This window comes from Panthera tigris, chromosome D2, assembly GCF_018350195.1.
Source record: "Panthera tigris isolate Pti1 chromosome D2, P.tigris_Pti1_mat1.1, whole genome shotgun sequence".
Taxonomy (NCBI): Eukaryota; Metazoa; Chordata; class Mammalia; order Carnivora; family Felidae; genus Panthera; species Panthera tigris.
Genome location: NC_056670.1, coordinates 47539500 through 47565640, shown reverse-complemented (window position 1 = coordinate 47565640; position 26141 = coordinate 47539500). Strand labels below are relative to the sequence as shown.

Sequence of the window (26141 nt, the reverse complement as noted above, 5' to 3'; positions counted from 1 at the left end):
AAGCAGCTTTCTAAGCCAGTGCTTGCTATGGATACAACTTCTCCATCCTCAGGCTCACAACTGTTTCTCATGTGCATCTAGAATGAATCTGGGGATTCACTTCCAAAATACCATTTAAAAACAGAGGGACCTGCCAAGTTAGAGATGTTACACATACCACATAGCATTCCCCTTTCTTCCCTGAGGAAGAAAAAATTTGTGATTTCCTTTTTCAAGGAGATTTAGGAGCACAACGAAAATACTCTTCAGATGAAAATATGCAATGAAAAGAATCATAACGTTGGTGGAAGCATGAAGAACAATTGGCCAGGAAAGGAGGGAGGATACTTCCCAAAAGCCTCATGAAGGCCAGGGTGTAATCAAGCCCTTTCTCATCATAAACTCTATTCTTTTAACAACTATGCTCTGGCTTCAGTGCATGTGGAAAATTGTAGTTTGGATTTTTACCTCAAGTAAGTAGCAACATTCAGCCTGGGATTTTGGAAACCCTTGGGAAACTGTCATATAATTTCCTCGAAAAATCTTGGCAGAGAACAAGGCAGACATCTGGGAGTCAGCATCACCACAGACAATGGGAAAATAAATAGGACGATGGCACCAGTAACTCTTGTTTTCAACAGTGACCAATTACTGCCCCAGCACACCAGCCATGTCTTTACTTTCTGCTTCTGTCTCTTCAGCATCTAATAAGGTTTGAAAGCTTGCACTCCTTGCTCACTGGCTGGGTCCGTCCTGCTGCTGACCAAACAGTCCTGTGGCAAAAATGTCAGAGAGACTTCAAACTTGCAGCTTCTCATTGTTGATGCAGGAAAGCAAGGATGCTCCTCTACATGGGAGGTGAGGATATGCGGAGGAGCATAGTGCAGTAGAGGCTGTCTTGGAGCAGGTGTTCCCATGACAGTGGAGCACTGCAGCACAAGGACCTTGTCTCAGCTGCACCGAGGCATAAGCCTATAAGCAGCAGTCTGCTCCCAGCAACTAGGATAGCAGGTGGACAGCAATGTTGCAGGTTAGGTGGGCTTCCACACACTTGGGGAGCAGAGCCAGACCTTTCATCAGACCCTAAATAGTGTGGGAGTCCAGCTCTCGCCCAGAATTGCAGGCAGTGAAATGTGGTTGTTTTAGTCCATCTGCTGCTTTCTGGGGTTTCAGTGGTCAAGGCTGCCATGTAGCCTTATTGTGGTATGAAACATTCTGGGCTATGGAAGCAGGGCTTTGTCAGCCAGACACCGGCAGCATTGGATGTATATTCACCTCACTGTGAGTCAACAGGTTATGACAATTGCGTTTCCTTCTCCTCTTTCCCCTCAGCCCACAGCAAGGTCTTGATTTCTTAGAGGACAATAGCTGCGAGAGGAAGAAGCCCCTCCTGCCAAGAGTTAACTCCCGTGTGTGACTGGCCTCAGGCACTGTAGTGACTTGGTGAACTTCCTGGGGTCAACTGGAAGAGAAGCAGGTGCACTCTCAGGCTGTGCCACTAGGGGATGAGCAGTTTGGCTTCATGAGAGGCCCTTCAGGGGGCCTGGCACACTGTGGGGTAATGAGAGTGACACATTCCACACTGCCAGCTTTTAGCCTAATATTGAGATGCTAGAGTCAAACACCATCGTGAGAGAAGTCAGTGATTGAGAGGACTGAAGAGAGAAGAATGTTCACTGAGCTTCATGGAAGAGTGGATGTATGCATTCCAGGTTCCCAGCATATCTTCCTAAGTGGGTTAATTGTGTGAACTACTGTCAGCCCCCCTCCCTCACAGGCCAGCGTGAACCAAAGGGGCAGGTGGTAAATCCTGGATTTACAGTTTATGGCATGTTGTTGAGCAGCACCCAATGTCTCTGGTCTCCAGTCTCTTCTATAAAATGCTTGAGCTAAAGTAGATGCTCTTTCAGCCCCGTGTCATTCCACAGGCCAGTAACTCAACAGGGATTATAACTAAGGGTAGAAACAAGTAAGATCAAGCTAATCTTGCACTTAAGTTGAGAGATCAACAATAGATTTGTTCCCGTTTTAAAATATTTTGTCACCTCATTTGGAAATAGCAGGCACTCCAGATTCAGGCATTCTGGCTAAGGTCCCAGCTATGTGACTTAAGCTCTCTGGAGCTAAGCCTCAGTTTCTGCTTCTATAGAAGAAGGGGTTCATGGTTATTGTGAAGACTCATAGAAATACTGAATTTCAGAGACCAGCATAGAACAAGCATAGATCCTCAACAGATGATGATGATGATAACTCAGACCACAGAATGTGCTGCATTATTAAAAGGTATGTTCAAAGGGAATATTACTAAATAACTGTTATGTTTACTTACAAATTGATGATAGTATTAACACAATGAAATGTTTGATAACTACAAACGTGCCAATAACTCTACTGATGATGCTCTATTTAAGCATTATCTTAATGATCATAACATTATAATTAGACTATAAGAACCAGCTGGCTAAGTGCCAGTGGGTCAGTCAATTGAGCATCCAATTTCGGCTCATGTCATGATCTCACAGTCTGTTTTCCGGCTTCACATCGCTTTGAGCTGACATCGCAGAACCTGCTTTGGATTCTCTGTGTCCTTCCCTCTCTGCCCCTTGCTCCTTCCCTCTCTCTCTGAAAAACTGAATAAACATTTAAAAAAATGTTTTAAGAACCAACTAGCTAAACCACTTTGCTACCTGCCCAGCCACTTTCTTGGATAGACAAGTAACTTAATCATGATCCCCTCAAACCTTTGTGCTCATGGTTGTTTTTATTGTAGGTTAAGACCAGCAGGGATGATGCTGTGGAAAGAGATGCCCATGGAAATGGGGAACGGGACCACTGTCCAAGAATTCACCTTGGAGGGGTTTCCTGCCATCCAACACCTGGGAAAGGTCCTCTTCCTGGTGCACCTGCTGGCCTACCTGGCATCCATTACAGGCAATGCTGTCATAGTCACCATCACCTGTGCTGACTCCCGGCTCCAGACACCTATGTACTTTTTCCTCAGCATTTTCTCCTTCTTTGAGTGTTGTTTCATAAGTGCTGTTATTCCTAAGTTGCTGGTCATCTTTCTTTTAGGCCGCCGAACCATTTCCTTTCTTGCCTGTTTCATACAAGCCTTTGTGTTTGTCTATCTGGGAGCAGCAGGTTTCCTCCTCATAGCAGTGATGTCTGTGGATCGGTACATGGCCATTTGCAAGCCTCTGCATTACCCAACCATCATGAACCTCAAGACTTGCTTCCTCTTGGTCACTGCCTGCTGTGTTTTGGCCTTCCTTCTCATCACTGGTCCACTAGTAAAGGTTTCCCAGTTATCGTTCTGTGGCCCCCATGTCATTCCCCACTTCTTCTGTGACCTTGATCCTTTGATTCATCTCTCCTGTTCTAATACCAGGTCTGTTGAAATGTTGGCCTTTGTCATCGCTTTGTTGATCCTTTTGACATCGCTTATCATAACCATCATTGCATACAGCAACATAGTAGTCACAATTGTGCGACTCCCATCAGCCAAGGAGCGACAGAAAGCTTTCTCCACCTGCTCCTCTCACCTCATTGTCCTCTCTCTGATGTATGGCAGCTGTGTCTTTATATACGTGAAACCAAAGCAAAGGAACAGGCTGAACTCCAACAGGGAGGCTGCCCTTGTGAACACGGTGGTAACGCCACTGCTCAACCCTGTCATCTACACTCTGCGCAATAAGCAGGTACAGCAGGCTCTGAAGGAGACAATGTGCAGATTGAAAATATCAAGATGAAAATAAAATCACATGGCCCTGGAATGGAAGGCTTCAGAAAAACATTTGACTTCATTCTGGCCAATGTAGCAGTCCACAGCTTTCTAGTATAGGGTCTCTGGCACACCCACTTGACCTCTGTACATTCCTGGAAAAATGGAAATCTGTTTTTCAAGGCCACATTTTATCTTAATGTGCTTACTTGTCTTCTCCCTAAATATTCCACGTTTTGATGACAGTTGATTAATTGCAAAAACGCTTATTGAATTTTTATTCTTCCCTATGATATAATCCATGTGCCTGAAATTTCCAAAATTCAGGAATTTGTATACTTATTTATTTCACTTCTCTCTAGCTATAAACATGGCTGAGCAGAATTAATAAATATTTACCAAAAGGCATCTAGATAATTAAAATGATAGAATGCTGTATATTACGTTGTGGTTATGAAGGAAATCAAGTTAATAGTACCAGGGTTTGGGGCCGCATTACCTCTATGCCTATCCCTAGGCAATAATTGTCATAGTATCCCTCACCTTCAAATATATATGGTTTGCATCAGGTGTAATGGTGTGTAAAATGGTGTCCTCAGTCCTTAGCTTAGTTACATATGTATGCATCAATCCCATTCTGGAGAGAAATGGAATTGTTCTCAGGTTTAGACCATTCTCTATGGAGAGGAGATAACCACAGCTTGCCATGGTTTACCAATGCTCCTATTTTTCTAAATTATTTATTCTAGCTACAACCCCTCAGGTGCATAATACATACTTATGATTGGTTCCTATCCAAAAGCTATTGCCACAGAATGCTTCTGTGTATCACTGGAAGAGAGCACTTATTTCTTATTTCTATAATCTCTTCCAAAGATTCAAGTTCACAGAATCTGAGTTTTGCTTATCTACTTCATGCTACTAATGAAAATAAACAAATCAAACATTTTTCCTATTTGTCTTGTGTTGTCAACTAAAAGGTATCTTGGGATTGATAACTTATTTTAAAACCAATATTTCCATTACCTCAATCCTCAAACTTTGTGTAGTTTTTATACCTACTTTCCAGCTAGAATGTGTCTATTATCCTTCAGAAGCAACATCTCTAGAAAGATTAAGGCAATTTTTATTTTGTTTATTATCCCAAACCCTGAGGGTAGGTAATCTCAGGTACATTTTATGAAACACACCCTAAACTATGACTAGAGCATATTTGTCCTGATGGTCCTATTACAAATTGCAGATTTCATCTTATTGACAATGAATAAGTAGCAAACAGCCCTGAAAAATCACAGATGATTAGCTGTATACATTGTATTAAAAAGTGTTTGGAAAAGCTGAGATCAGAGTGGGAAAGTGGGACTGTTATAGAATTAGAAGAAAGGGAATGATGGCTTAGAGAAGTGGCACTGGGAGTGGAATACAAAGGGACCATAGCAGACTCTGAATCATTTGCACTGGAGAAGCCTGGTGCTGCCTTCACCCTACCTGGTCAACTTCCAAAAACACTGAAGTGACCTTCTTCACAAAATATGGAAATTGGCCGAATAATCTCTGGCACCCACTTGAAAATACTCATGGAGAGAGCAACAAGATGCTGTGGGAACATGGAAGTAGTTCAGAGCTGAACTACTGAAGGCTGTATTGAAATGGTTGAGGTTTGGCAAGGCAGGAATAAGTCAAGGAATTGTGGTCAAACTACTGAAAAGAGTGTGAGCCTCCCCAAAGGTTTAGTCAGGTTTTGATAAAGTTTATTATACTTAAACTAACTAAATGTGCTTTATATTACCTTGAGATAGACTGTGCTTGAAGGGTGAGCCTGACAAATAGAAAAATGAAGACCAGAAATCCAAAACTGAGTCTATAAATCCAGGATGGTCGTTACCAGCCATAGATGGTACCCAGGGCAGGACAAACCCTAATGAGCAGATTAATGCTCTAGATTCTGGTGTTAAAAAACATTTTGTTTAGAAAATCCCCTAACCTAATTCTATGTTGACAATATTTCCACTCACAATTTTTAAACCACTTCCTTGAAGTATGACTGACATACAAAAAGCTGTAGATATTTGAGGTATACAACTTGATGTGTTTGGAGATAAATATAAATCCTTGAAACCGTCATCACTATCATTGCTAGGAACCTATCTAACACCTCCAAAACTTTCTTCCTGTTCCCCTTGTTGTTGATTTTTTTTCCATGTATGCTAGGTAAAAGCACTTAATACAGATGGTGGATAAGTGTACTCTAAGCTTGCCTCATCCTGTGAACACAGCTAGACAATTATCAAATCATTTTGAACACCCACGAGACAAACCTGAGGATTTAAAGAACAAAACTTCAAGTCTATAAGTAGAAAAGTGACCACATTCTGGAAAGTAGGAAGTGCTGAGAGTTTTTTTGGGGGGGAGATAAAAAACTGTGTGTGCTGCAGAAGGGAAGTGCCTGTTTATGGAGACGACCACAAGGTATGATAAGCAGCGGAACACAAAACCTGAAGTTTTAGAAGTCCACCACTACCTGGGTCATTCCTTGCTTAAAGGTTCTCTGGTGGTGAAGGAGGGTAGACAACATGTCTAGGAGTAGACAGCATGGTCTGAGGATGCCCTGGGTCACAAAAAGAATGGGTAGTGCCAACATGCTGCACTGTTCCCAGGCATAGGAGCAGGGAGGCATCATGATTCAGAGAGCAACCTCTTTGACATCAGCCATAGCAACTTCTTACTAGCCATGTACCCTGAGGCAAGGGAAACAAAAGCAAAATGAACTATTGGGACTTTATCAAGAGAAAAACATCTGCACAGTGAAGGAAATAACCAACACAATTAAAAGACAGCCTATAGAATGGGAGAAGGTATTTGCAAATGACATATCTGATAAAGGGTTTGTATACAAAATCTATAAAGAACTTATCAAACTTAACACCCAAAAAACAAATAACCCAGTTAAGACATGTGCAGAAGACATCAATAGACACTTTTCCAAAGAACACATCCAAATGGCTAACAGACATATGAAAAGATACTCGACATCACTCATCATCAGAGAAATACAAATCAAAACCACAATGAGACGTCACCTCACACCTGTCAGAATGGCTAAAAGTAACAACACAAGAAACAACATATGTTGGCAAGGATGCAGAAAAAGGGGTACCGTCTTGCACTGTTAGTGGAATGCAGACTTGTGCAGCCACTCTGAAAACCATACGGAGATTCCTCAAAAAGGTAAAAATAGAACTACCCTAAGATTAAGCAATTGCACTAGTAGGTATTTACCTAAAGGATACAAAAATTCAGATTTGAATGAGTACATGCACTCTGATGTTTATAGCAGCATTATCAATAATAGCCAAACTGTGGAAAGAACCTGAATATCCATCAACTGATGAATGGATAAAGAAGATGTGATTATACACACACACACACACACACACACACACACACACACACACACACACACAATGGAATATTACTCAGCCATCAAAAAGAATGAAGTCTTGCCATTTGCAATGCTGTGGATGGAGACAGAGTGTATTATGCTAAGCAAAATAAGTCAGAAAAAGACAAATACCACATGATTTCACTCATATGTGGAATTTAAGAAAGAAAACAGATGAACATATGGGAAGGGTAAAAAGAGAGAGGGGGAAGCAAACCATGAGACTCTTAAAGATAAAGAGCAAACTGAGGGCTGATGGAGGAAAGTGGGTGGGGGATAGGCTAGATGGGTGATGTGTATTTAGTAGGGCACTTGTAGTGTTGTGCCCTGGGTGTTGTATGTAAGTGATGAATCACTTAATTCTACTCCTGAAACCAATATTGCACTGTATGTTAACTAATTAGAGTTTAAATAAAGATTTGAAGAAAAAGTAAAGAAAAAAGTATGACTTAAAGTTTAAATTACAAAGGTAAATAAGAATGTTTCAATTACCATTTTAAATCAAAAATGTTTATTTTAAAATACAACAAATAGATCTTTGACTGAGGAACCAGATACCTCTGCTCACCTCTTAGAAAAGAATGCACATGATTCCAACGTGAAGATGATATAAACAACTACACGGACAGGGTCCTCAAATATGGCGCCTATGGACTCGGGAGGAGAAAGATAGTACAAGGCCTCCCACTGAGTGAGGACGAGCAGGTCGTCCCCCACAGACATCCTACATATCAAGAATAAAAAGGACAAATGGTCAACCCAACTGGTCAAGATACATTTTTATTACTTTTCAAACTCCTCAAAAATTGTGACAGCGTTTTAAGCTCAGGGCACCTACATTTAATGATTCTATGTAACTTAAAGATTGACTTTTGTGTATAATATTTTCACTTCCTTGAATATTATAGAGTGAGCATCTATTACATAAAAAACATTGTGAATATATTATTAACGGAAGAGTGGGATCTTTTAAAAACCAACATTTGAATACATCTACAAAAAAAATCTTCATTCTCTTCCTAAAGATAGGAAGATGATTACATTTACAGTCAATCTCTGATTACATTTAGAATCTGAAACTTTCTGCATTATACAAGAGTATGCAATATATTCTTTCACTTCAAAGTATTCTATGAAGAATATAATCAATTGAAATATTGACAAACAACTAACCCCTGCCTAAATTTTATATGTTTGTTTATAAGAAATACCCTTTTTAAATGTTTATTTATTTATTTTGAGAGAGAGAGAGCTCTAGAAAGAGAGAGAATGCAAGCAGGGAAGGGGTAGAGATGGAGAGAGAGAGAATCCTAAGCAGGCTTCACATTGTCAGCATGGAAACCGACATGGGACTCAAACTCATGAACTGCAAGATCATGACCTGAGAAGAAATCAAGCATCAGACACTTAACTGCCTGAGCCACCCAGGCACCCAGAAAAAGTCTTGTAACAAATATTCATAATAGGGTTTTTATCCAGAGAAACGTTTAAGAATTTTTATAGTAACAGAACTGGGAACAGCATAAGTTCTGGGGTACAGGGGGAAGGAAAGCAATTTATGGCCACAATGATTAAAATGTCTGGTTCCTGGGGCACCTGGGTAGCTCAGCCAGTTAAGCACCTGACTTCAGGTCATGATCTCGAAGTTCATGAGTTTTAGTCCCGTGTCAGGCTCTGTGCTGCCAGTTCAGAGCCTGGAGCCTGCTTCACATTCTGTGTCTCACTCTCTCTCGGCCCCTTCTCTGCTCACTCTGTGTGTCTGTCTCTCTCTCTCCCAAAAATAAATAAATGTTAATATTTTTTTTTAATGTCTGGTACCTGAATATAAATTTCAAATGACTTCTTTCCTGTGCCCCTAGAATCACTAATCCCCAATCAAAAGCACTGTTCATAGACATTACTCAATTTTCCAACAATCTTACCATTAAAAAGACTCTTATTTGAGATCACAACACACACACACACACACACACACACACACACACAGCACTTAATATAAGATCTACCCTCTTAGCAAATTAGAATGAAATTGGACTACTTTCTTATACCATACACAAAAACAAATTCAAAATGGATTAAAAACCAAAATGTGAGATGGGAAACCATAAAAATCCTGGAGGAGAACATAGGCCATAAACCTTCTGACATCAGCCATAGCAACTTCTTTTTTTTTTTTAATGTTTATTTATTTCCGAAGAGAGACAGAGCATTAGCAGGGGAGGGGCAGAGAGTGGGAGACACAGAATGTGAAGCAGGCTCCAGGCTCTGAGCTGGCAGCACAGAGCCAGACGTGGGGCTTGAACTCATCAACCATGAGATCATGACCTGAGCCAAAGTTGTACACTTAACTGACTGAGCCACCCAGGTCCCCAGCATAGCCACTTCTCACTAGGTATGTCTCCTGAGGCAAGGGAAAGAAAAGCAAAAATAAACTATTGGGACTACGTCAAAATAAAAAGCTTCAAGTATAGAAAAAAATGTGTGGGGGGGGCAACCCAAGAAACATACTCTTAACTATATACAACAAAATGATGGTTACCAGAGAGGAGGTGAGTGGAGGGATGGCTAAATACATGATAGGGATTGAGCGCACTTGTGATGAGCACTCGGTGTTGTATGTAAGTGTTAAATCACTAAATGGTACACCTTAAACTAATATTATACTGTATGTTAACTAACTATAATTTAAATAAAGACTTAAAAAAAACAGTGGGTCATTGGTGAAGAACCAAAGTCTACAGACTTGCCAAGCATGTGGAGCCCTTTGGGCACACAATGAAAGCACATAAATAGATCATACATACATACATACATACATACATACATACATACATAAAATGGGATATTGAGTCTTCCCATTACTTATTTGCTTATATAGCTGCACAAATCCTCATTAATAGTTCTATAATAGTTCTGTAATTCTTAGATGATGGAGGGCCTTTCAATTTCTGTTTCAGGGACCGGTTGTTTTATCACAGTGGCAATAAGTTTGTTGTTGGCCCTACATTTATCAATACTTTTTTTTTTAAATATAACGTTGTCAAATTGGCTAACATACAGTGTGTAAAGTGTGCACTTGCTTTTTGGGGTAACTTCCCGTGGTTCATCGCTTATATACAATACCCAGTGTTCATCCCAACAAGTGCCCTTCTCAATGCCCATCACCCATTTTCTCCTCTCCCCCACTCACCCACCAGCCCTCAGTTTGTTCTCTGTATTTAAGAGTCTCTTATGGTTTGCCTTCCTCCCTCTCTGTTTGTAACTATTTTCCCCCCTTCCTTTCCCTTCCTCCATGGTCTTCTGTTAAGTTTCTCAAATTCCACATGAGTGAAAACATATGATATCTGCCTTTCTCTGACTGACTTATTTCACTTAGCATAATACCTTCCAGTTCCATCCACGCTGCTGCAAATGGCATGATTTCATTCTTTCTCATTGTCAAGTAGTATTCCATTGTATATATAAACCACATCTTCTTTATCCATTTATCAGTTGATGGACATTTAGGCTCTTTCCATAATTTGGCTATTGTTGATAGTGCTGCTATAAACATTGGGGTTACATATGTTCCTATGAATCAGCACTCCTGTATCCTTTGGATAAATTACTAGCAGTGCTATTGCTGGGTCGTAGGGTAGTTCTATTTTTAATTTTTTGAGGAACCTCCACACTGTTTCCAGAGTGGCTACACCACTTTGCATTCCCACCAATAGTGCAAGAGGGTTCCTGTGTCTCCACATCCTCGCCAGCATCTGTTGTTTCCTGAATTGTTAATTTTAGCCAATTTGACCAGTGTCAGGTGGTATCTCAGTGTGGTTTTGATTTGTATTTCCTTGATGATGAGTGACATTGAGCATCTTTTCATGTGTCTGTTGATCTGGGTGTCTTCTTTGGAAAAGTGTCTATTCTTGTCTTCTGCCCATTTCTTCCCTAGATTATTTGTTTTTTGGGTGTGGAGTTTGATAAATTCTTTATAGATTTTGGATACTACCCCTTTATCCAATATGTCATTTGAAAATATCTTTTCCTATTCCATAGGTTGCCTTTTAGTTTTGTTGATTGTTTCCTTTGCAGTGCAGAAACTTTTTATCTTGATGAGGTCCTAATAGTCCATTTTTGCTTTTAATTCCCTTGCCTTTGGAGATGTGTTGAGCAAGAAATTGCTGAGGCTGAGGTCAAAGAGGTTGTTGCCTGCTTTCTACTCTAGGGTTTTGATGGTTTCCTGTTTCACATTTAGGTCTTTCATGCATTTTGAGTTTATTTTTGTATATGGTGTAAGAAAGAGGTCTAGTTTCCTTCTTCTGCATGTTGCTGTCCAGTTCTCCCAGCACCATTTGCTAAAGAGACTGTCTTTTTTCCATTGGATACTCTTTCCTGCTTTGACAGAGATTAGTTGGCCATACATTTGTGGGTCCAATTCTGGGTTCTCTGTTCTATTCCATTGGTCTATGTCTGTTTTTGTGCCAATACCATACTGTCTTGATGATTACAGCTTTGTAGTAGAGGCTAAAGTCTGGGATTGTGATGCCTCCTGCTTTGGTTTTCTTTTTCAATATTACTTTGGCTATTCAAGGGTCTTTTGTGGTTCCATACAAATTTTAAGATTGTTTGTTCTAGCTTTGAGAATAATGCCAGTACAATTTTGGTTGGGATTGCATTGAATGTGTAGATTGCTTTGGGTAGTATTGACATTATATTCATTCTTCCAATCCATAAGCATGGAATGTTTTTTCATTTCTTTCTGTCTTCTTCAATTTCCTTCATAAGTTTTCTATAGTTTTCAGCCTACTGATATTTTACATCTTTGATTAGGTTTATTCCAAGGTGTTTTATGGATCAATACTTTTAAGTCCATCCTAATGTTCAGCTAAATGTTAGACATCCACCAGATCCATAATTTCTCATATAATTTTCTGACCAAGCTTCCTATTTCAGGTTTTAGCCCATTTATACGAAGAGAGAATAGGGATCCTTCCACATTAGCTTAGAGTCAACCCAAGAGTATTGTTTAAAGTTTCTTGAAACAGAATTCTAGAATCTTTTCAAGTCTTTTTTGTTGTTGTTTATAATCATAGCTATTCAAAAAGGACTACTTTTCTTTTCTTACTGTTTCCAGGCCTTTTTAAAGTATTTTCCATGATGGAACTTTAAAAAAATTTTTTAATGTTTATTTTTTTTGAGAGAGAGGGACAGAGACAGAGCACGAGTAGGGGAGGGGCAGAGAGAGGAAGACACAGAATCTGAAGCAGGCTCCATTCTCCAAGCTGTTAGCACAGAGCTGGATGCGGGGCTCAAACTCACTAACTGTCAGATCATGACCTGAGCCTGTGTTGGATGCTTAATCAACTGAGCCTCCCAGGCTCCCCTCCATGATGGAATTTTTTAAATTGTTTTCACTTTCCAACATGATAGGTTTCAATAAATCTTGTCTTTAATGGGAAAAGAGTAACTGGTTTAGATCTAAAATCCCTGGCCAGTAAGTGACTAATATAATTCAAAATCCTGTAGCAATGTTTTGGTTTTTCTGTGGTCTGGGAAATTCTTTATTATGGTTCTAATATAATTCAGCTTATTTCATCTTCCTCTGATTTACCTTCTGGCAAAGCAATCTGGAGGGAGGAATGGCCCATTAAATCAATAGTCTTCTGGGCAAGACCTTGAGAGTAGTCTAAGTTGTGAAATCACAGCAAGTTGAACATAAAGAATGCACAAGAAGGGCCAGTGTATGAAGATCCAAATAAAGTGGTTTTTTTTTTTTTAATGTTTATTTTTTGAAAGAGAGACTGACAGAATGTGGGCAGGGGAGGGGCAGAGAGAGAGAGGAAGACACAGAATCTGAAGCAGACTCCAGGCTCTGAGCTGTCAGCACAGAGCCCGATGCGGGGCTCAAACCCACGAACTGTGAGATAATGACCTGAGCCGAAGTCGGACACTCAACCGACTGAGCCACCCAGGTGCCCCAAATAAAGTGTTTCCTTCACTTCAGCATTCCCCAGAGAATTTGGGGGGAAACCTGTAATGGAGTAAGAAGTTTGTTTTGAGCCCTCCACATACCAATTAAAAATGGCTTTTTTTTTTAACGTTTATTTATTTTTGAGAGAAAGAGACAGAGCATGAGCAGGGGAGGGTTGAGAGAGAGAAGGAGACACAGAATCTGAAGCAGGCTCCAGGCTCTGAGCTATCAGCACAGAGCCCAACGCAGGGCTCAAACCCACAAACTGCAAGATCATGACCTGAGCCACTTAGGGGCCCCCAAAATGGCCTTCTGAATATTTGGTATGTTTCCTTCTTGCCAGAAGTTAGTCCAAGATGCTTTGTCTTCACCATTTCAAAAGTTCCCCATAATAGTCTTTGCAATTCTTATTCATGTTTAGTGAAATTGTGCTATCTAAGAAAAGAAGCACGTGAATTGTGGTTATAGTGAGAATACATATGAGTTCTGCTTGAAGGTTTGGTGTGGACAGAGACATCCATTTGGGCACAAAAAAGTGCAAGTCTCCATAGCCAGCATCTAGTGGTCCTTATGAAATGGTGTGTTATACTTTTGATTATAAACCTGTAATAGCCAGGAAATCATTAGCTCTGGAGTAGGGAAACTAAGAATAAAGACCTCCTGTGTTTTCTTGTTTAAACAGACAAGACAGAACCTTCCCATGGAGTGTTTTTTAGAGGAAGAGTTTATTGTTCCAGCAATAAACAAAGGCAAAAGCTGGCCTAACAGCATATGCATACCAACTAGTCCCAAAGCCAGCTGAATGGTGAGTAGGAAAGTCTCTATCCCACCCCTGTCCTTAAGAAGCTTCCGTTTTAACATTCAAGCAAGGGTCAAACAAAATAAGCAAGAAAAAAGAGAGGTCATCTCAGAACTTGGTTAATAACAGTAAAAGAAAATGATGGTATGGAAAGTCAGTACTTCTCCCAGGAAGAATTTCTATCACAAGTTCCTATTTATTTATATTTGTTTTAAACCTAAGTATGTGGGAGTGCACAAGGACTTACACACCACTAGTTCTAGGAAAGCAAAATAAACACAGCTAGATTCAGTGGTAAGAAGCTCTGTTAAAGAATTAAAAGCTTCAGGGGGCGCCTGGGTGGCTCAGTTGGTTAAGCGACCGACTTCGGCTCAGGTCATGATCTCGCAGTTTGTGAGTTTGAGCCTCACATCGGACTCTGTGCTAACAGCTCAGATCCTGGAGCCTACTTCAAATTCTATGTCTCCCCCTCTCTCTACCCCTCCCCTGCTCACGCTCTGTATCTCTCTGTCTCTCAATAATAAATAAACATTTTTAAAAATTAAAAAAAAAAGAAAGCTTCAGATGACCAATGAGAACATACATCAACCACTATTGGGCTGAGATGGCCCAAGTCACCATGATAAAAGGAACCATGGCTGATTACAATGTTGCTACAAGAAAGAACAAGATGAGTTTGGAGCTCCTTGTGATGTCAAAAAGCTAGGAGGTGCCCCCCCAAATAATAGAGACATGTCAAAAGGCACAGGAGCTAACTTGAAGGGACTCCCAGTGGCCATGTGTGGAACAATTTGAGTAACACAATGAACAGTGGTACTAATAGATATAGACCATTAAACAAAACAAATACCCATGAGTTCATACTGATATGGGTAAAGAATTGAATAGGAGGAGAAGGAAAACCACTTCCTTATAGTAGAATTCTAATAAATGTAGATGGAATAATGGAAATAGAACACCACTGTTTGAAAATACCACAGTAATAATTGTTTCAAGTAAGAATCATCCTTGGATACTAAATGAGTGGGCAAAAGAATAAGGTAGAATATTTACGTAGTCTCAAAGCATCTGCCAATAAGATATTAACTACAAAGGGAAAAAATAGTAACTTTATTAATTTTATTTTTTATGTTTATTTTATTTATTTTGAGAGAGAGAGAGAGAGAGCATTTGCAAGTGGGGGAAGGGAAGAGAGAGAGAGGGAGAGAGGAGACCTCAAGCAGGCTCCGCACTGTTAGCATGGAGCCCAATGCAGGGCTTGATCCCATGACCGTGAGATAATGACTTGAGCCAAAATCAAGAGTCAGATGCTTAACTGAGTTCTCTAACTTTATTAATTTTAAACACACACCACTTTAAACAAGTGATTACCTGTAACTACTAGTAAACGAACATCACCAGTAGTAAGATATGGTGACATCATATACCTGAGAAACCCACGACATCATTTCTATGGGATTTTTGACAAAATTTCATAACTGTCATCAGATAAACCCACATTGACAATCATTGTATAAAATAAATAGCACTCTTCAAAAGTATCAAAGTCATGAAAGGCAATGAAATGTGGAAGAAACTATCCCAAACTGGAGAAGGTCTAGAAGACAAGAAACTGCCTGGATAGAATATATACCCAGGATTGGATCTTGAATCAGAAAAAGGACATTACTAGGACAACTGAAAAAATATAATAAGATATGCAAATTAAGTATTAATTTCCTGATCATGATCATTGTTCTGTAGTTATATGCTAATATTTGAGGAAGCTATATGAAAGGTATATGAGATTTCTTTTCCTTCATTTTGCAACTTTTTTGGTAAGTCTAAAGTTATTTCAAAGTGAAAAGTTTAAGAGGAAAAAAGCAAGCTTAAAAATAATGTAATCAATATGATCTGACTTTTATAAAGCGAAAAATGCCCATCGAATCTACTTAAGTATAGTTAATACATGAGTATTCAAGCACACAAGCATTTAAGGAAGGCTACAAACTCTGTAACTAACGCTGGCTGCAGGAAGGGATTGTGTTGGGATGGAGATAGAGACGTGAGATGGGAAGGGAAAGGAGAGATTAGTCACTTTTTTTCTAAACACTTTCTGTGTAGAAGGCTAATAAAATCCATTCTCCTCTATAAGGACAGATTTACCTTTGACCACCTTTCCAACTCTACTCCACTGGAAATCTTATAAAGGTGGTGTGGCATATAGACTCTCACATGGCCTCCAATTATCTCACCTCCTGGTATTCACACCCTTGTGTAATCTCCTTCCACTGAGTATGGGCAAGGCTGGCGACTTACTTATAACCATTTAACACTATAAATTTCCCTGGAAACACTGCTTTAGCTTCAACCCACCAATTTTGATGTTATGTTTTCATTTTTCATTCAGTTCAAGAAATGAAAATATTTTCCTTAATACTTCCTATTGGTGATAAATAAATAATAGATTGGAATAAATAAATAATTCCTATTTGGCCAAGAAATTATTCTGAAATGTATTATTTAATTTCTAAGTATCTATTATTTAATTTCTACATATAAATCATATATACCTCATATAAGTGGAATCTTGCAGTATTTATTAATACCAACTTCTCTCTTTTAGTTGGGTGAGTTTAGGTCATTTCCATTTAATGAAATTATTCATATGCTTGGATTTAGGTGTACCATGTTGGTATTTGTTTTATGCAGTTTTTCCTGTTTTTCCTTCCTTCATTTCCCCTAATCCTGCCTCCATTTGAGTTCCTTGAATATTGCTATCATTCCATTTTAATTGATCAGGTTTTTAAAAATAATATCTGTTTGTATAGATTGTTTTAGTTGGTTACTATGAAAATTACAATTTACATATTTAATTTTCCACAGTCAACACTTTACCACTTAAGTGGAATTGAGAAATCTTTCAACTACATGGATCCCTTTACCCTCTTCCTCTTTATGTTGTAATTATTTTATATATTATATATGTATATTTTGGAAACCCATGCAGATAACATTATTTGTTCTCCTTTCAAACATCAGATATATTTTTCAAGAACTCAAAGTGGAATATATGCCAAGATATTTACCATTTCTCTATCTTCTTATCCCTGATGCACCATTTTCTTCTGGTATCATTTCCCTTCTGTCTTTAAGAACTTGGTTTAGCTAAAATAAACAAACAAACAAACAAACATCAAAAAAAATAAAAATAATTTCCTTTAGTAATTCTTTTACAGCAGAGCTGATCACAACAAATACTCTTAGCTTTCCTTCATCTCAGAACACATTCACTTTACCTTCATTCCTTTTTTTTTCTTTTTTTTTAAATTCTAGTTAGTTAACACACAGTGTTATCATGGCTTCAGGAGTGGGACCCAGTGATTCCTTTCTTACATGTGACAGCCAGTGCTCATCCCAAAAAGTGCCTACCTCCCTACCATCCCTACCACCCACCTCCCCTCCCACAACCTTCAGTTTCTTTTCTGTATTACAGTTTCCTGTGGTTTGCCTCCATATGTTTTTATCTTATTTTTCCTTCCCTTCCCCTCTATTCATCCAATTCCACCTATGAGTGAAATCATATGATATCTTCCCTTCTCCGATGGACTCATTTTTCATAGCATAATACCCTCTAGTTCCATCCACACTGTTGCAAATGGCAAGATTTCATTCTTTTTCATTACTGAGTAATATTCCATTGTGTATATATACCACATCTCCTTTATCCATTCATCAGTTGATGGACATTTGGGCTCTTTCCATAATTTGGCTACTGTTGATAGTACCGCTACAAACATTGGGGTGCATATGTCCCTTCAAATCAACATTTTTGTGTCCTTTGGATAAATACCTAGTAATGCAATTGCTGAGCAGTATGATAGTTCTATTTTTAATTTTTTTTTAATTTTTTAACGTTTATTTATTTTTGAGACAGAGAGAGACAGAGCATGAATGGGGGAGGGTCAGAGAGAGAGGGAGACACAGAATCGGAAACAGGCTCCAGGCTCTGAGCGGTCAGCACAGAGCCCGACGCGGGGCTCGAACTCACGGACTGCGAGATCATGAACTGAGCCGAAGTTGGACGCTTAACTGACTGAGCCACCCAGGCACCCCTATATTTTTAATTTTTTGACAAAGCTCCATACTGTGTTCCAAAGTGGCAAAGGGTTCCCCTTTCTCTGCATCTTTACCAACATCTATTGTTTCCCGAGTTGTTAATTTTAGCTGTTCTGACAGGTGTGAGGTGGTATCTCATTGTCGTTTTGATTTCTATTTCCCTGATGATGAGTGATGTTGAGCATCTTTTCATGTGTCTCTTAGCCATCCGGATGTCTTTTTTGGAAAATGTCTAATCATGTCTTCTGCCCATTTCTTTACTGGATTACTTTTTTTCAGGGGGGTGGTGTTGAGTTTGGTAAGTTCTTTATAGATTTTGGATACTAACCCTTTATCTGATATGTCACTTGCAAATATCTTCTTCCATTCTGTCAGTTGCCTTTTAGTTTTGTTGATTGTTTCCTTCACTGTGTAGAAGCTTTTTACCTTGATGAGGTACCAATAGCTCACTTTTGCTTTTATTTCTCTTGCCTGTGGAGTCATGTCAAGTAAGATGTTGCTGTGGCCAAGGTAAAAGAGGTTGCTGCCTGTTTTCCCCTGTAGCATTTTGATGGTTTCCTGTCCCACATTTAGGTCTTTCATCCATTTTGAATTTATTTTTGTGTATGGTGTAAGAAAGTGGTCCAGTTTCATTCTTCTGCATGTCAGTGTCCACTTTGCCCAGCACGATTGGTGACTTTTACTAAGTATAAAATTTCAAATTGACAGGGGCACCTGGGTGGCTGAGCTCAGTCAGTTGCACATCTGACTTTGGCTAGGGTCATCATCTCACAGTTGGTGAGTTCCAGCCCCACATTGGCCTCTGTTGTCAGCTTGGAGCCTGCTTCAGATCCTCTGTTCCCTTCTCTCTCTACACCTCCCCCACTTATGCTCTCTCTCTCACAAAAACAAATAAGCGTTTTTAAAAAAAGAAAAATTCAAGTTGACAGTTCTTTTCCTTCAGCAAATGAAAACATCATGCCGCTTACTTCTGTAGTTTCTGGTTAGAAATCTACAGTCATTCATGGGGCGCCTGGGTGGCTCAGTCAGTTGTGCATCCGACTTCGGCTCAGGTCATGATCTCGTGTTTTGTGAGTTCGAGCCCTGCATCGGGCTCTGTGCTGATAGCTCGGAGCCTGGAACCTGCTTCAGATTCTGTGTCTCCCTCTCTCTGGCCCTCCCCGCTTGTGCTCTGTCTCTGTCTCTCAAAAATGAATAAATGTAAAAAAACAAATTAAAAAAAAGAAAAAAGAAATCCACAGTCATTCAAGTTGTTCATCCCTTACACGTAATATACCTTTTTTTTTCTGAGTCATTTCAATATTTTTGTTGTGTTAAGTTTTCAACAGTTTAATTTTGTTTGGTCCTAGCATGGTATTTCTTTGGACTGGTACTTCTTTGGGTTTGTTTAGCTTCTAGAATCTGTAGGTTTATGTAGTGTGCCAAATTTAGAAATTTTTCAGCCATTATCTCTTGAAACATATTTCTCAGCACTGAACAATTTGTACTTGTCCTTCTGATGACAAGAAGTTTTACCTTTTATTCTTCCACAGGTCCCTGAGTCTCTGTTCATTTGTTTTAAGTCTTCTTTTTTCTGTCTTTTCCAAGTTGGATAATTTCTACTGATCTATTTCCAATTTAACTGACAATGTTATCTGTCATCTCCACTTAGCTTCTGAGCTCAGCCGGTGAGTTTTATATTTTAGTCAGTGTATATTTCAGATCTAATATTTCCATTTGCTTCTTCTTTAAATATCGTTGCTGAATCCTATATTTCTATTAATTTTACAAGTGCTTGTAATTGTGTGTTAGGATATTTTTAAATAATTGATTTAAGTCTTTGTCAGATACTTCCAGCATCTCTGTCATGTGAGAGTTGATAACATCATTATTGAGTTCATTATTATTTCTCATGAGAATTGAGATTTTCTTGGTTCTTCATGTGCTGAGTCATTTTGAACTTGGATATCATGTTTGCAGACTCTAAGTCTTTTTAAAAACTCTGGAAAGCGTTTATTTCCTAATTTAGGCAAGAAATAGACCTGACTCAGTTCAGGTCATAAATTCCATCCCATCTTCTATAGTCTACAGTTTCAATGTCAGTGAACTCTTCAAAACCTTTGCAAAAGTATTCACATAAGTCACACATGTGCATCACCCAGGGAAGCCTGGCTTCTGGCCAGAAATCTTTCTGGTAATTCAGCTTTCAGACTCCTTATTATGCTGATTAAGATCAAATACATTCATGCAGAGTTTGGGAGTAAATCTTTGAGTTATTTGACAAATTAATGTGCTATGTTTCCTCAGGTTCCCCCTCATCATGGTATCTACAATATATCTCACTTCCCTAAATACCTCTTCTACTTCTGTGGCCAGAAGCATGGGGACTTCATCACTCTTCTCTGCTACTTTCTTTTGACTGGACCAAGAAGTGAGAGAACCAGAAGATGAAAACATGGTAAATGCACCACTGATTTGGTGGTACTTCAAATTCTGATCTTCTTTTCAGTCCTTCTGCTACTATTCACAGTACAGAATCCTCTAATGGCTGCCAGATCCATCCTGTTTTATAGCCATTTTCAGTGGGGGAGACAGGGCATATCATCTTTGCCCCAACCTACCTGAAATTGGTTCCTACAGTTATTTATTTACTTCTTTATTTCTGCCTATCACCTACATCCAATCTTGGACCTCCAGTGTTTGAACACCTTCTGATCTTGACTCATTTTCCTTGTTCCCCAGCCAAAGTCCAGTACTCAGTCACTGTAGTATTCAATCATTTGCACACCTTTTGTGTTGTAACTGCATTGCCTAGCCCCATCCTGAGATCAAAGGGAAGACTCCCTGAGGTTTCTTGGGGGGAAATGCCTGATAACTACTTCCCTGCATTAATTACCTAGAGCATCAGCAAGATAATGAAAGCAACATTTTATGATTTCCCACAGGCATGTAAGTTTCACTGAAAAATATTTTCAAGTTGACCTAAACAATGGAAAAAGTACTCCCTGAAGAATTAATCATCTGCTAATTTATCCTCTCTGGAGTCACTGGTAGGCTAATGAATTTGTTACTTTTTATTATAAGCCCAGTGGACAGAGAATTTCTGTATGGTAGCTCCTTACTCATGGTGTTCAGGGATGACTAGGGTCCTATGTAGCCCTGCAGAATTCCCTGATAATGCTATCACAATTACCACTAACTCTAAAGCCACTTCTGCTCAGGGCTCTCAGAGCCAGTTGACATGCAAAGTAAGCAAAAATAAACAAACTTCCTCTTGCCTGTCACCCTGCTTCTTTATTCTTTGTATCCCTTCTTCCTACAAACAGTTTAATTTTAATAAGCCCCTTGCCTGAGGCTCCTATTCCCCACTGCATTGATTTGCTTATACTCCACTTTATTCCTGGATACAAAACAGCTTATTGTTTCTGAAAGAGCAGACCTAGGCCGGACGACTCCATTTTGTTCTTTGTCCTCCATCTTGAGTGACTATGTCCCCGACATGGCCCCCTTTCCAGGAAAACCGCAGAAAGAAATTCCCACTCAAACCTCAGACCATGCCTCCTCCCCTTGAGTAACCTCCCACTCACCCGTTCAAACTTCCCGTTCAAACCACACCAGGCAACCTGCGCAACGGGACTCTGACCCTTCCCCAGCCAATCAGCTAAGGCCACGACCATCACCCCACCAACTGCCCCTAGACCCCTATAAAACCTTTGTGCTTTTGAAACTCGCTCTCTCTCTGGTATCTCACCGCTGTGTCGGTGCAGGTAGGGGATTGAGCTCGAGCTAGCTCGAATAAAGGCTCTTTGCTTTTGCATTGGACTCAGCTCCCTGGTGGTCTTTGGGGATCACGAATTCTGGGCATAACAGTTTCCTTAACTTCATTTTCCTCTCTGATAATCTTCTTGAAAGACAAACTTATACTTCCTGGAAGAGAACTGGAATAATGTCAAAGGAGTGAAATATTTCGTTGGGTCTCAAAGTGTGTTCCCTACATCAGTAGTAATACATCACCTGGTAACTGGTTATAAATGCATATTAGTGGGCACCATATACATTATCAGAAACTCTTGGGATGGGGCCCTATAATCTGTGTTTTAACAAACCCTCCAAGTGACACTGATGCATGCCAAAGTTTGGGAACCATTGCAACTAGGGACTTAATAATTGCCTTAGCAGGGGCAGGATGAAGAAGAAGAGTGTTTAAGAAGTGGATTACCTGGCAAATTGAACTGGTTTTCCACCATGCTTGGAAGAAGACTTAGTGCTAGTACCCTGAGTGGCTGAGTGAGGTGAAGGAGGGGAGGCGAAGTATAAATGTTGAGTGAGATGGGCTGACAATGCGAGAAGCCTTCATTCCCTTTCTGTCTACCTGCTCCATCTGTTGGCCTGGATATTAATCTCTCCAGCTACTGATAACACTTTGGCAATGATACCCAGTGGCATTCTTCTAATAAAAATTCATTCATTATTCTTCCAGGTTTTTTCTCCATTTTTTGTTAAAAACAACACGTTTTTAATGACTAGTCTTCACAAATATGGCATTATCATGCTTTCCATATATTACTCCCATAACCCACTGACATTTTTTGGCTGACTTTTTGCAGTTCTTAACATCACATAAATTTGGATTCAACCAAAAAATGAGTTTGCTGATGTAATACTTATTTCAGTATTATAAATAATCTGGAAGCTGAATCTTTATGTCTTGTGATAGAAACAGAATTATATGCTGCACTAGAATCTATAAAAGAACAAAGTTTGCCCTCGTGTACAAAGCATTCCCCCATATGACCATAATCTTCAAGGGAAAGAAGGAAACAGCGATTGACTAAACAAAACTTCTATTTCAAGAAAATTTTTTCCTTTACTTCAGAGAAATTTTGAGCAAGTGGAATATGTCCAGGATAATACTGAATTTGATCCTGGTTATCTGACATCAGAAATTCCACCTAAACATCATGAAAATAATGACTATGAAAGCATAAGTTTTTTTTTAATAGACTACAGTTTACCATCAATAAAAAGGCTAGCCCCTGAAGAGAAAATCAAGTATTTCTTCAAACTTATCAAATAAGAGAGGACATTATTGAACATTAAAGAGTCAGAAGACATTTTTGTGGTTAGCTCACAACTACGGCCGCAGTCCTCCTCCCATCAGAGGTAGAAAGAGTTTTGCAACAGTTAACAATTTTTTCATGAAAATATACTCACAACTCAAACATGATTATAATGTTTTGTAAGATTCTATTTCAATTTTTGGTAAGTACATTGTATTTTGAGAAAAAAAATATGTATTTGTTCATAATTTATGTTAAATATTTGGCTTATGTTTAGCATTTATATTTTTCATTCCTAATTTTTTGGGGTGAATGATTTACATTTAAATGAAAAACACAGTTCATAAGTTAAAGCTGGTTAGTTTGACAAGTGTATACCTCCATGTATCCACCATCGTAATTAAGATATATAGCATTTCTATAACCCCATAAAGTTCCCTTCTCTTTTCACAATTACTTCCTTCTACCCTGATTACTGTGATTTTCATTATCATATAATAGTTTTACCTGGTTTTGAACTTTATATAAGTGGAATAATACCATACACTCTCTATGTCTAGCTTCTTTCATTCTACAGTCTTTGAGATCCCTCCATGTTGTTGCATGTATCACTAGTTGGTTTCATTTTATTGCTAAGTAGTAATCCCTTTCCATAATGATTAATGATTTTGAATATCTTTCTATATATTTATTGGCTTCCATGTATTTCTCCAATGAACTATTTTTTTAAGTTTATTTATTTTGAGAGATAGACAAAGAGAGAGAATGAGAGCATGAGTTGGTTGGGGTACAGGGGAAAGAGAGGGAGAGAGAGAATCCCAAGCAGACTCCATACTCTCAGCACAGAGCCTGATGTGGGGTTCAATCTCACAAATGGTGAGATCATGACCTGCGCCCAAATCAAGAGACTGACACTCAACCAACTGAGCCACCCAGGCACCCCTCTGATGAAGTATTGATACAATACGTTTCCATTTCTTTATTGGGCTTAGTGCCTTATTATTAATGAATTGCAAGTGTTCTTTATATATTTTGGATACAAGTCCTTTTTCAGATATGTGTTTTGAGGTAGGTTTTCTCAAAGTTAGTAGCTCATGTTTATTCTCTTAAGCATTTATTAAACAAGCTTAGGACAACAAAGATTTATTATTTTTCAGTTCTCTGGCTTGGCAATCTTGGTGGTTTTACTGCTGGTCTTGCCCCAGATCATTCAGATAACTACAGATATCTCATGGCTTAACTGGAACTGGAAGGCCCCAAATGACATTACATACATGTCTAGAAATGGTGCTGGCTATTGTTATGTATGCCTCTTCCTCGAAGAAGCCTCTTATCTTCTAGTTAGCTAGACTGGACTTCTTCACAACATGGAGGCTTCAAGATCCTAAGAGAGGGAAAGCAGAGGCTGTGATGCCGCTTCGGTCCTAGTAGCCAAAGAATTGTAACATCACTTGTGCTGCATTCCACATTTTTCCTCTCTCTGTTATTCTTTCTTTATTCCTGATATTCCAATTTTCTCCTAGTATCATTTCTCTTCTGCCCAAAGAACTTCGTGTGTGTGTGTGTGTGTGTGTGTGTGTGTGTGCGTGTGTGTTTGAATTCAGGTTTACTGGCAACAAACCTTTTCATTTTCCTTCATCTAAGAATACCTTGATTTTACCTTATTCTTGAAGGATATCTTTGCTAGGCATAGAATTCTAGAAAAATTGTTCTTTCCTTTCAGCACATTAAAAATATTATACCACTTCTTCCTGGGTTCCATGGTTTCAACTGAGAGATCTACTGTTCTTCCCTGCAGGTAACGCATCATTTCTTTCTGACTGCTTTCAGGAATATTCCTTTCTCTTTTGTTTTTTGAAGTATATTTCTGATGTATCTTGATGTGGATTTTTGTTTGGGGTTCATTCAGTTTCTTGAATCCATAAATGTATGTCTTTTACCAATTGGAGATGTTTTTAGCATTATTTCTTTGAAAATGGTTTCAGCCCCACGTCCTTCTAGTCTACTCTTGGGTCCCTGCTGATATAAATGGTAGAAGTTTTGTTATTTCCCTACATGTCCCTGAGATTCTGTTCATTTCTTTCCAGTCTATTTTCTCTCTATTGTTCAAATTGGGTTATTTCTATTGTTCTATCTTTGAGTTCACTTATTTTTACCCCTGTGATATTAATTCTGTTCTTTGGCCTCCCTGGTGAGTTTTTTATATTGGTTATTTATATATTTCAGTTCTATTATATCCATTTTACTTTTTGTATCTTCCATTTCTTTGCTAGTATTTTCTACAATGAATTAGAAAATCACAATTTGTAATAACCGATTCAGGCAAGATCATCAGGGGATCCTAAAATTAATGGATAAACGTTTGAAGAGACAGGGGTTTGTACATAGTCTCAAAGTATTGTCCCACAAACATATAATGATTCTTTATTCATTGATAAGTAATATGCATACTTTATTAACTACTTATTAATTAGTTAATAAAGTAGTTATACATATTAGTCAATAAAAAATACTTGTTAACATTAATGTGGAGAAACATGGCTCACACCATCTGAGCCATGTGATAAAACTGGCATATCATGTGTCTTTGGTATATTACACTGAAAAGAACACAGATTCACTTCTCTAGTATTCTAGCCAAAAGTGCACATATAGAATGAAACTATAAGGAAATATCCAACAAACCAAATAGAGGAATTCTATGAGATAACTGACCAGTATTCAGAAAATTCTAAGGTCAAGAGAGATAAGGAAAGATTGGGGAATCATTCCAGATCAAAGGTAACTAAAGACACACAACAAGTAAATGAACATGTGATCGTGGATTGGATCATGAACTAGAAATGGAGAAAAGAGAAGTTAACTTTTCTTTGTTTTTTTTGTTTTGTTTTTACCATAAGAAACATTGTTGGGACCACTGGAAAATTTAAATGGGATCTATATTAGATGGTGGTATGGTGTACTGTATGAATATTAATGTCTTGATTTTAATGGCTGTGCTATAATAGGGAAGTGTATTCATTCGTTAGGGCTGCCATCACAAAATACTACCAATGTGCGGCTGAAACAGCAAAAAACTTATTTTCTCAAGTTCTGGAGGCGAAGTTGAA

At 38.8% G+C, this 26141-nt stretch overlaps 1 protein-coding gene across 1 annotated transcript; it reads left to right on the top strand.

Moving 5' to 3' along the window:
- The first annotated feature begins 1374 nt into the window (after nt 1-1374).
- Nucleotides 1375-3728, top strand: LOC102961090 (olfactory receptor 6C75-like). The gene is made up of 3 exons (XM_007080051.2): nt 1375-1456; nt 2180-2262; nt 2750-3728. Exons 2-3 carry the CDS (start codon nt 2243-2245, stop codon nt 3726-3728), a joined length of 999 nt encoding a protein of 332 aa, XP_007080113.2. The 5' UTR covers nt 1375-1456; nt 2180-2242.
- The last annotated feature ends 22413 nt before the right edge of the window (nt 3729-26141 follow it).

What these genes read in the sequence shown, in the direction of transcription:
- LOC102961090 (XM_007080051.2), top strand. Translation starts at nt 2,243, where the DNA reads ATGTGCTGCATTATTAAAAG. An exon ending in ATGTGCTGCATTATTAAAAG is followed by an intron (nt 2,263 to 2,749) that starts GTATGTTCAAAG and finishes TTTTTATTGTAG; the next exon opens with GTTAAGACCAGCAGGGATGA.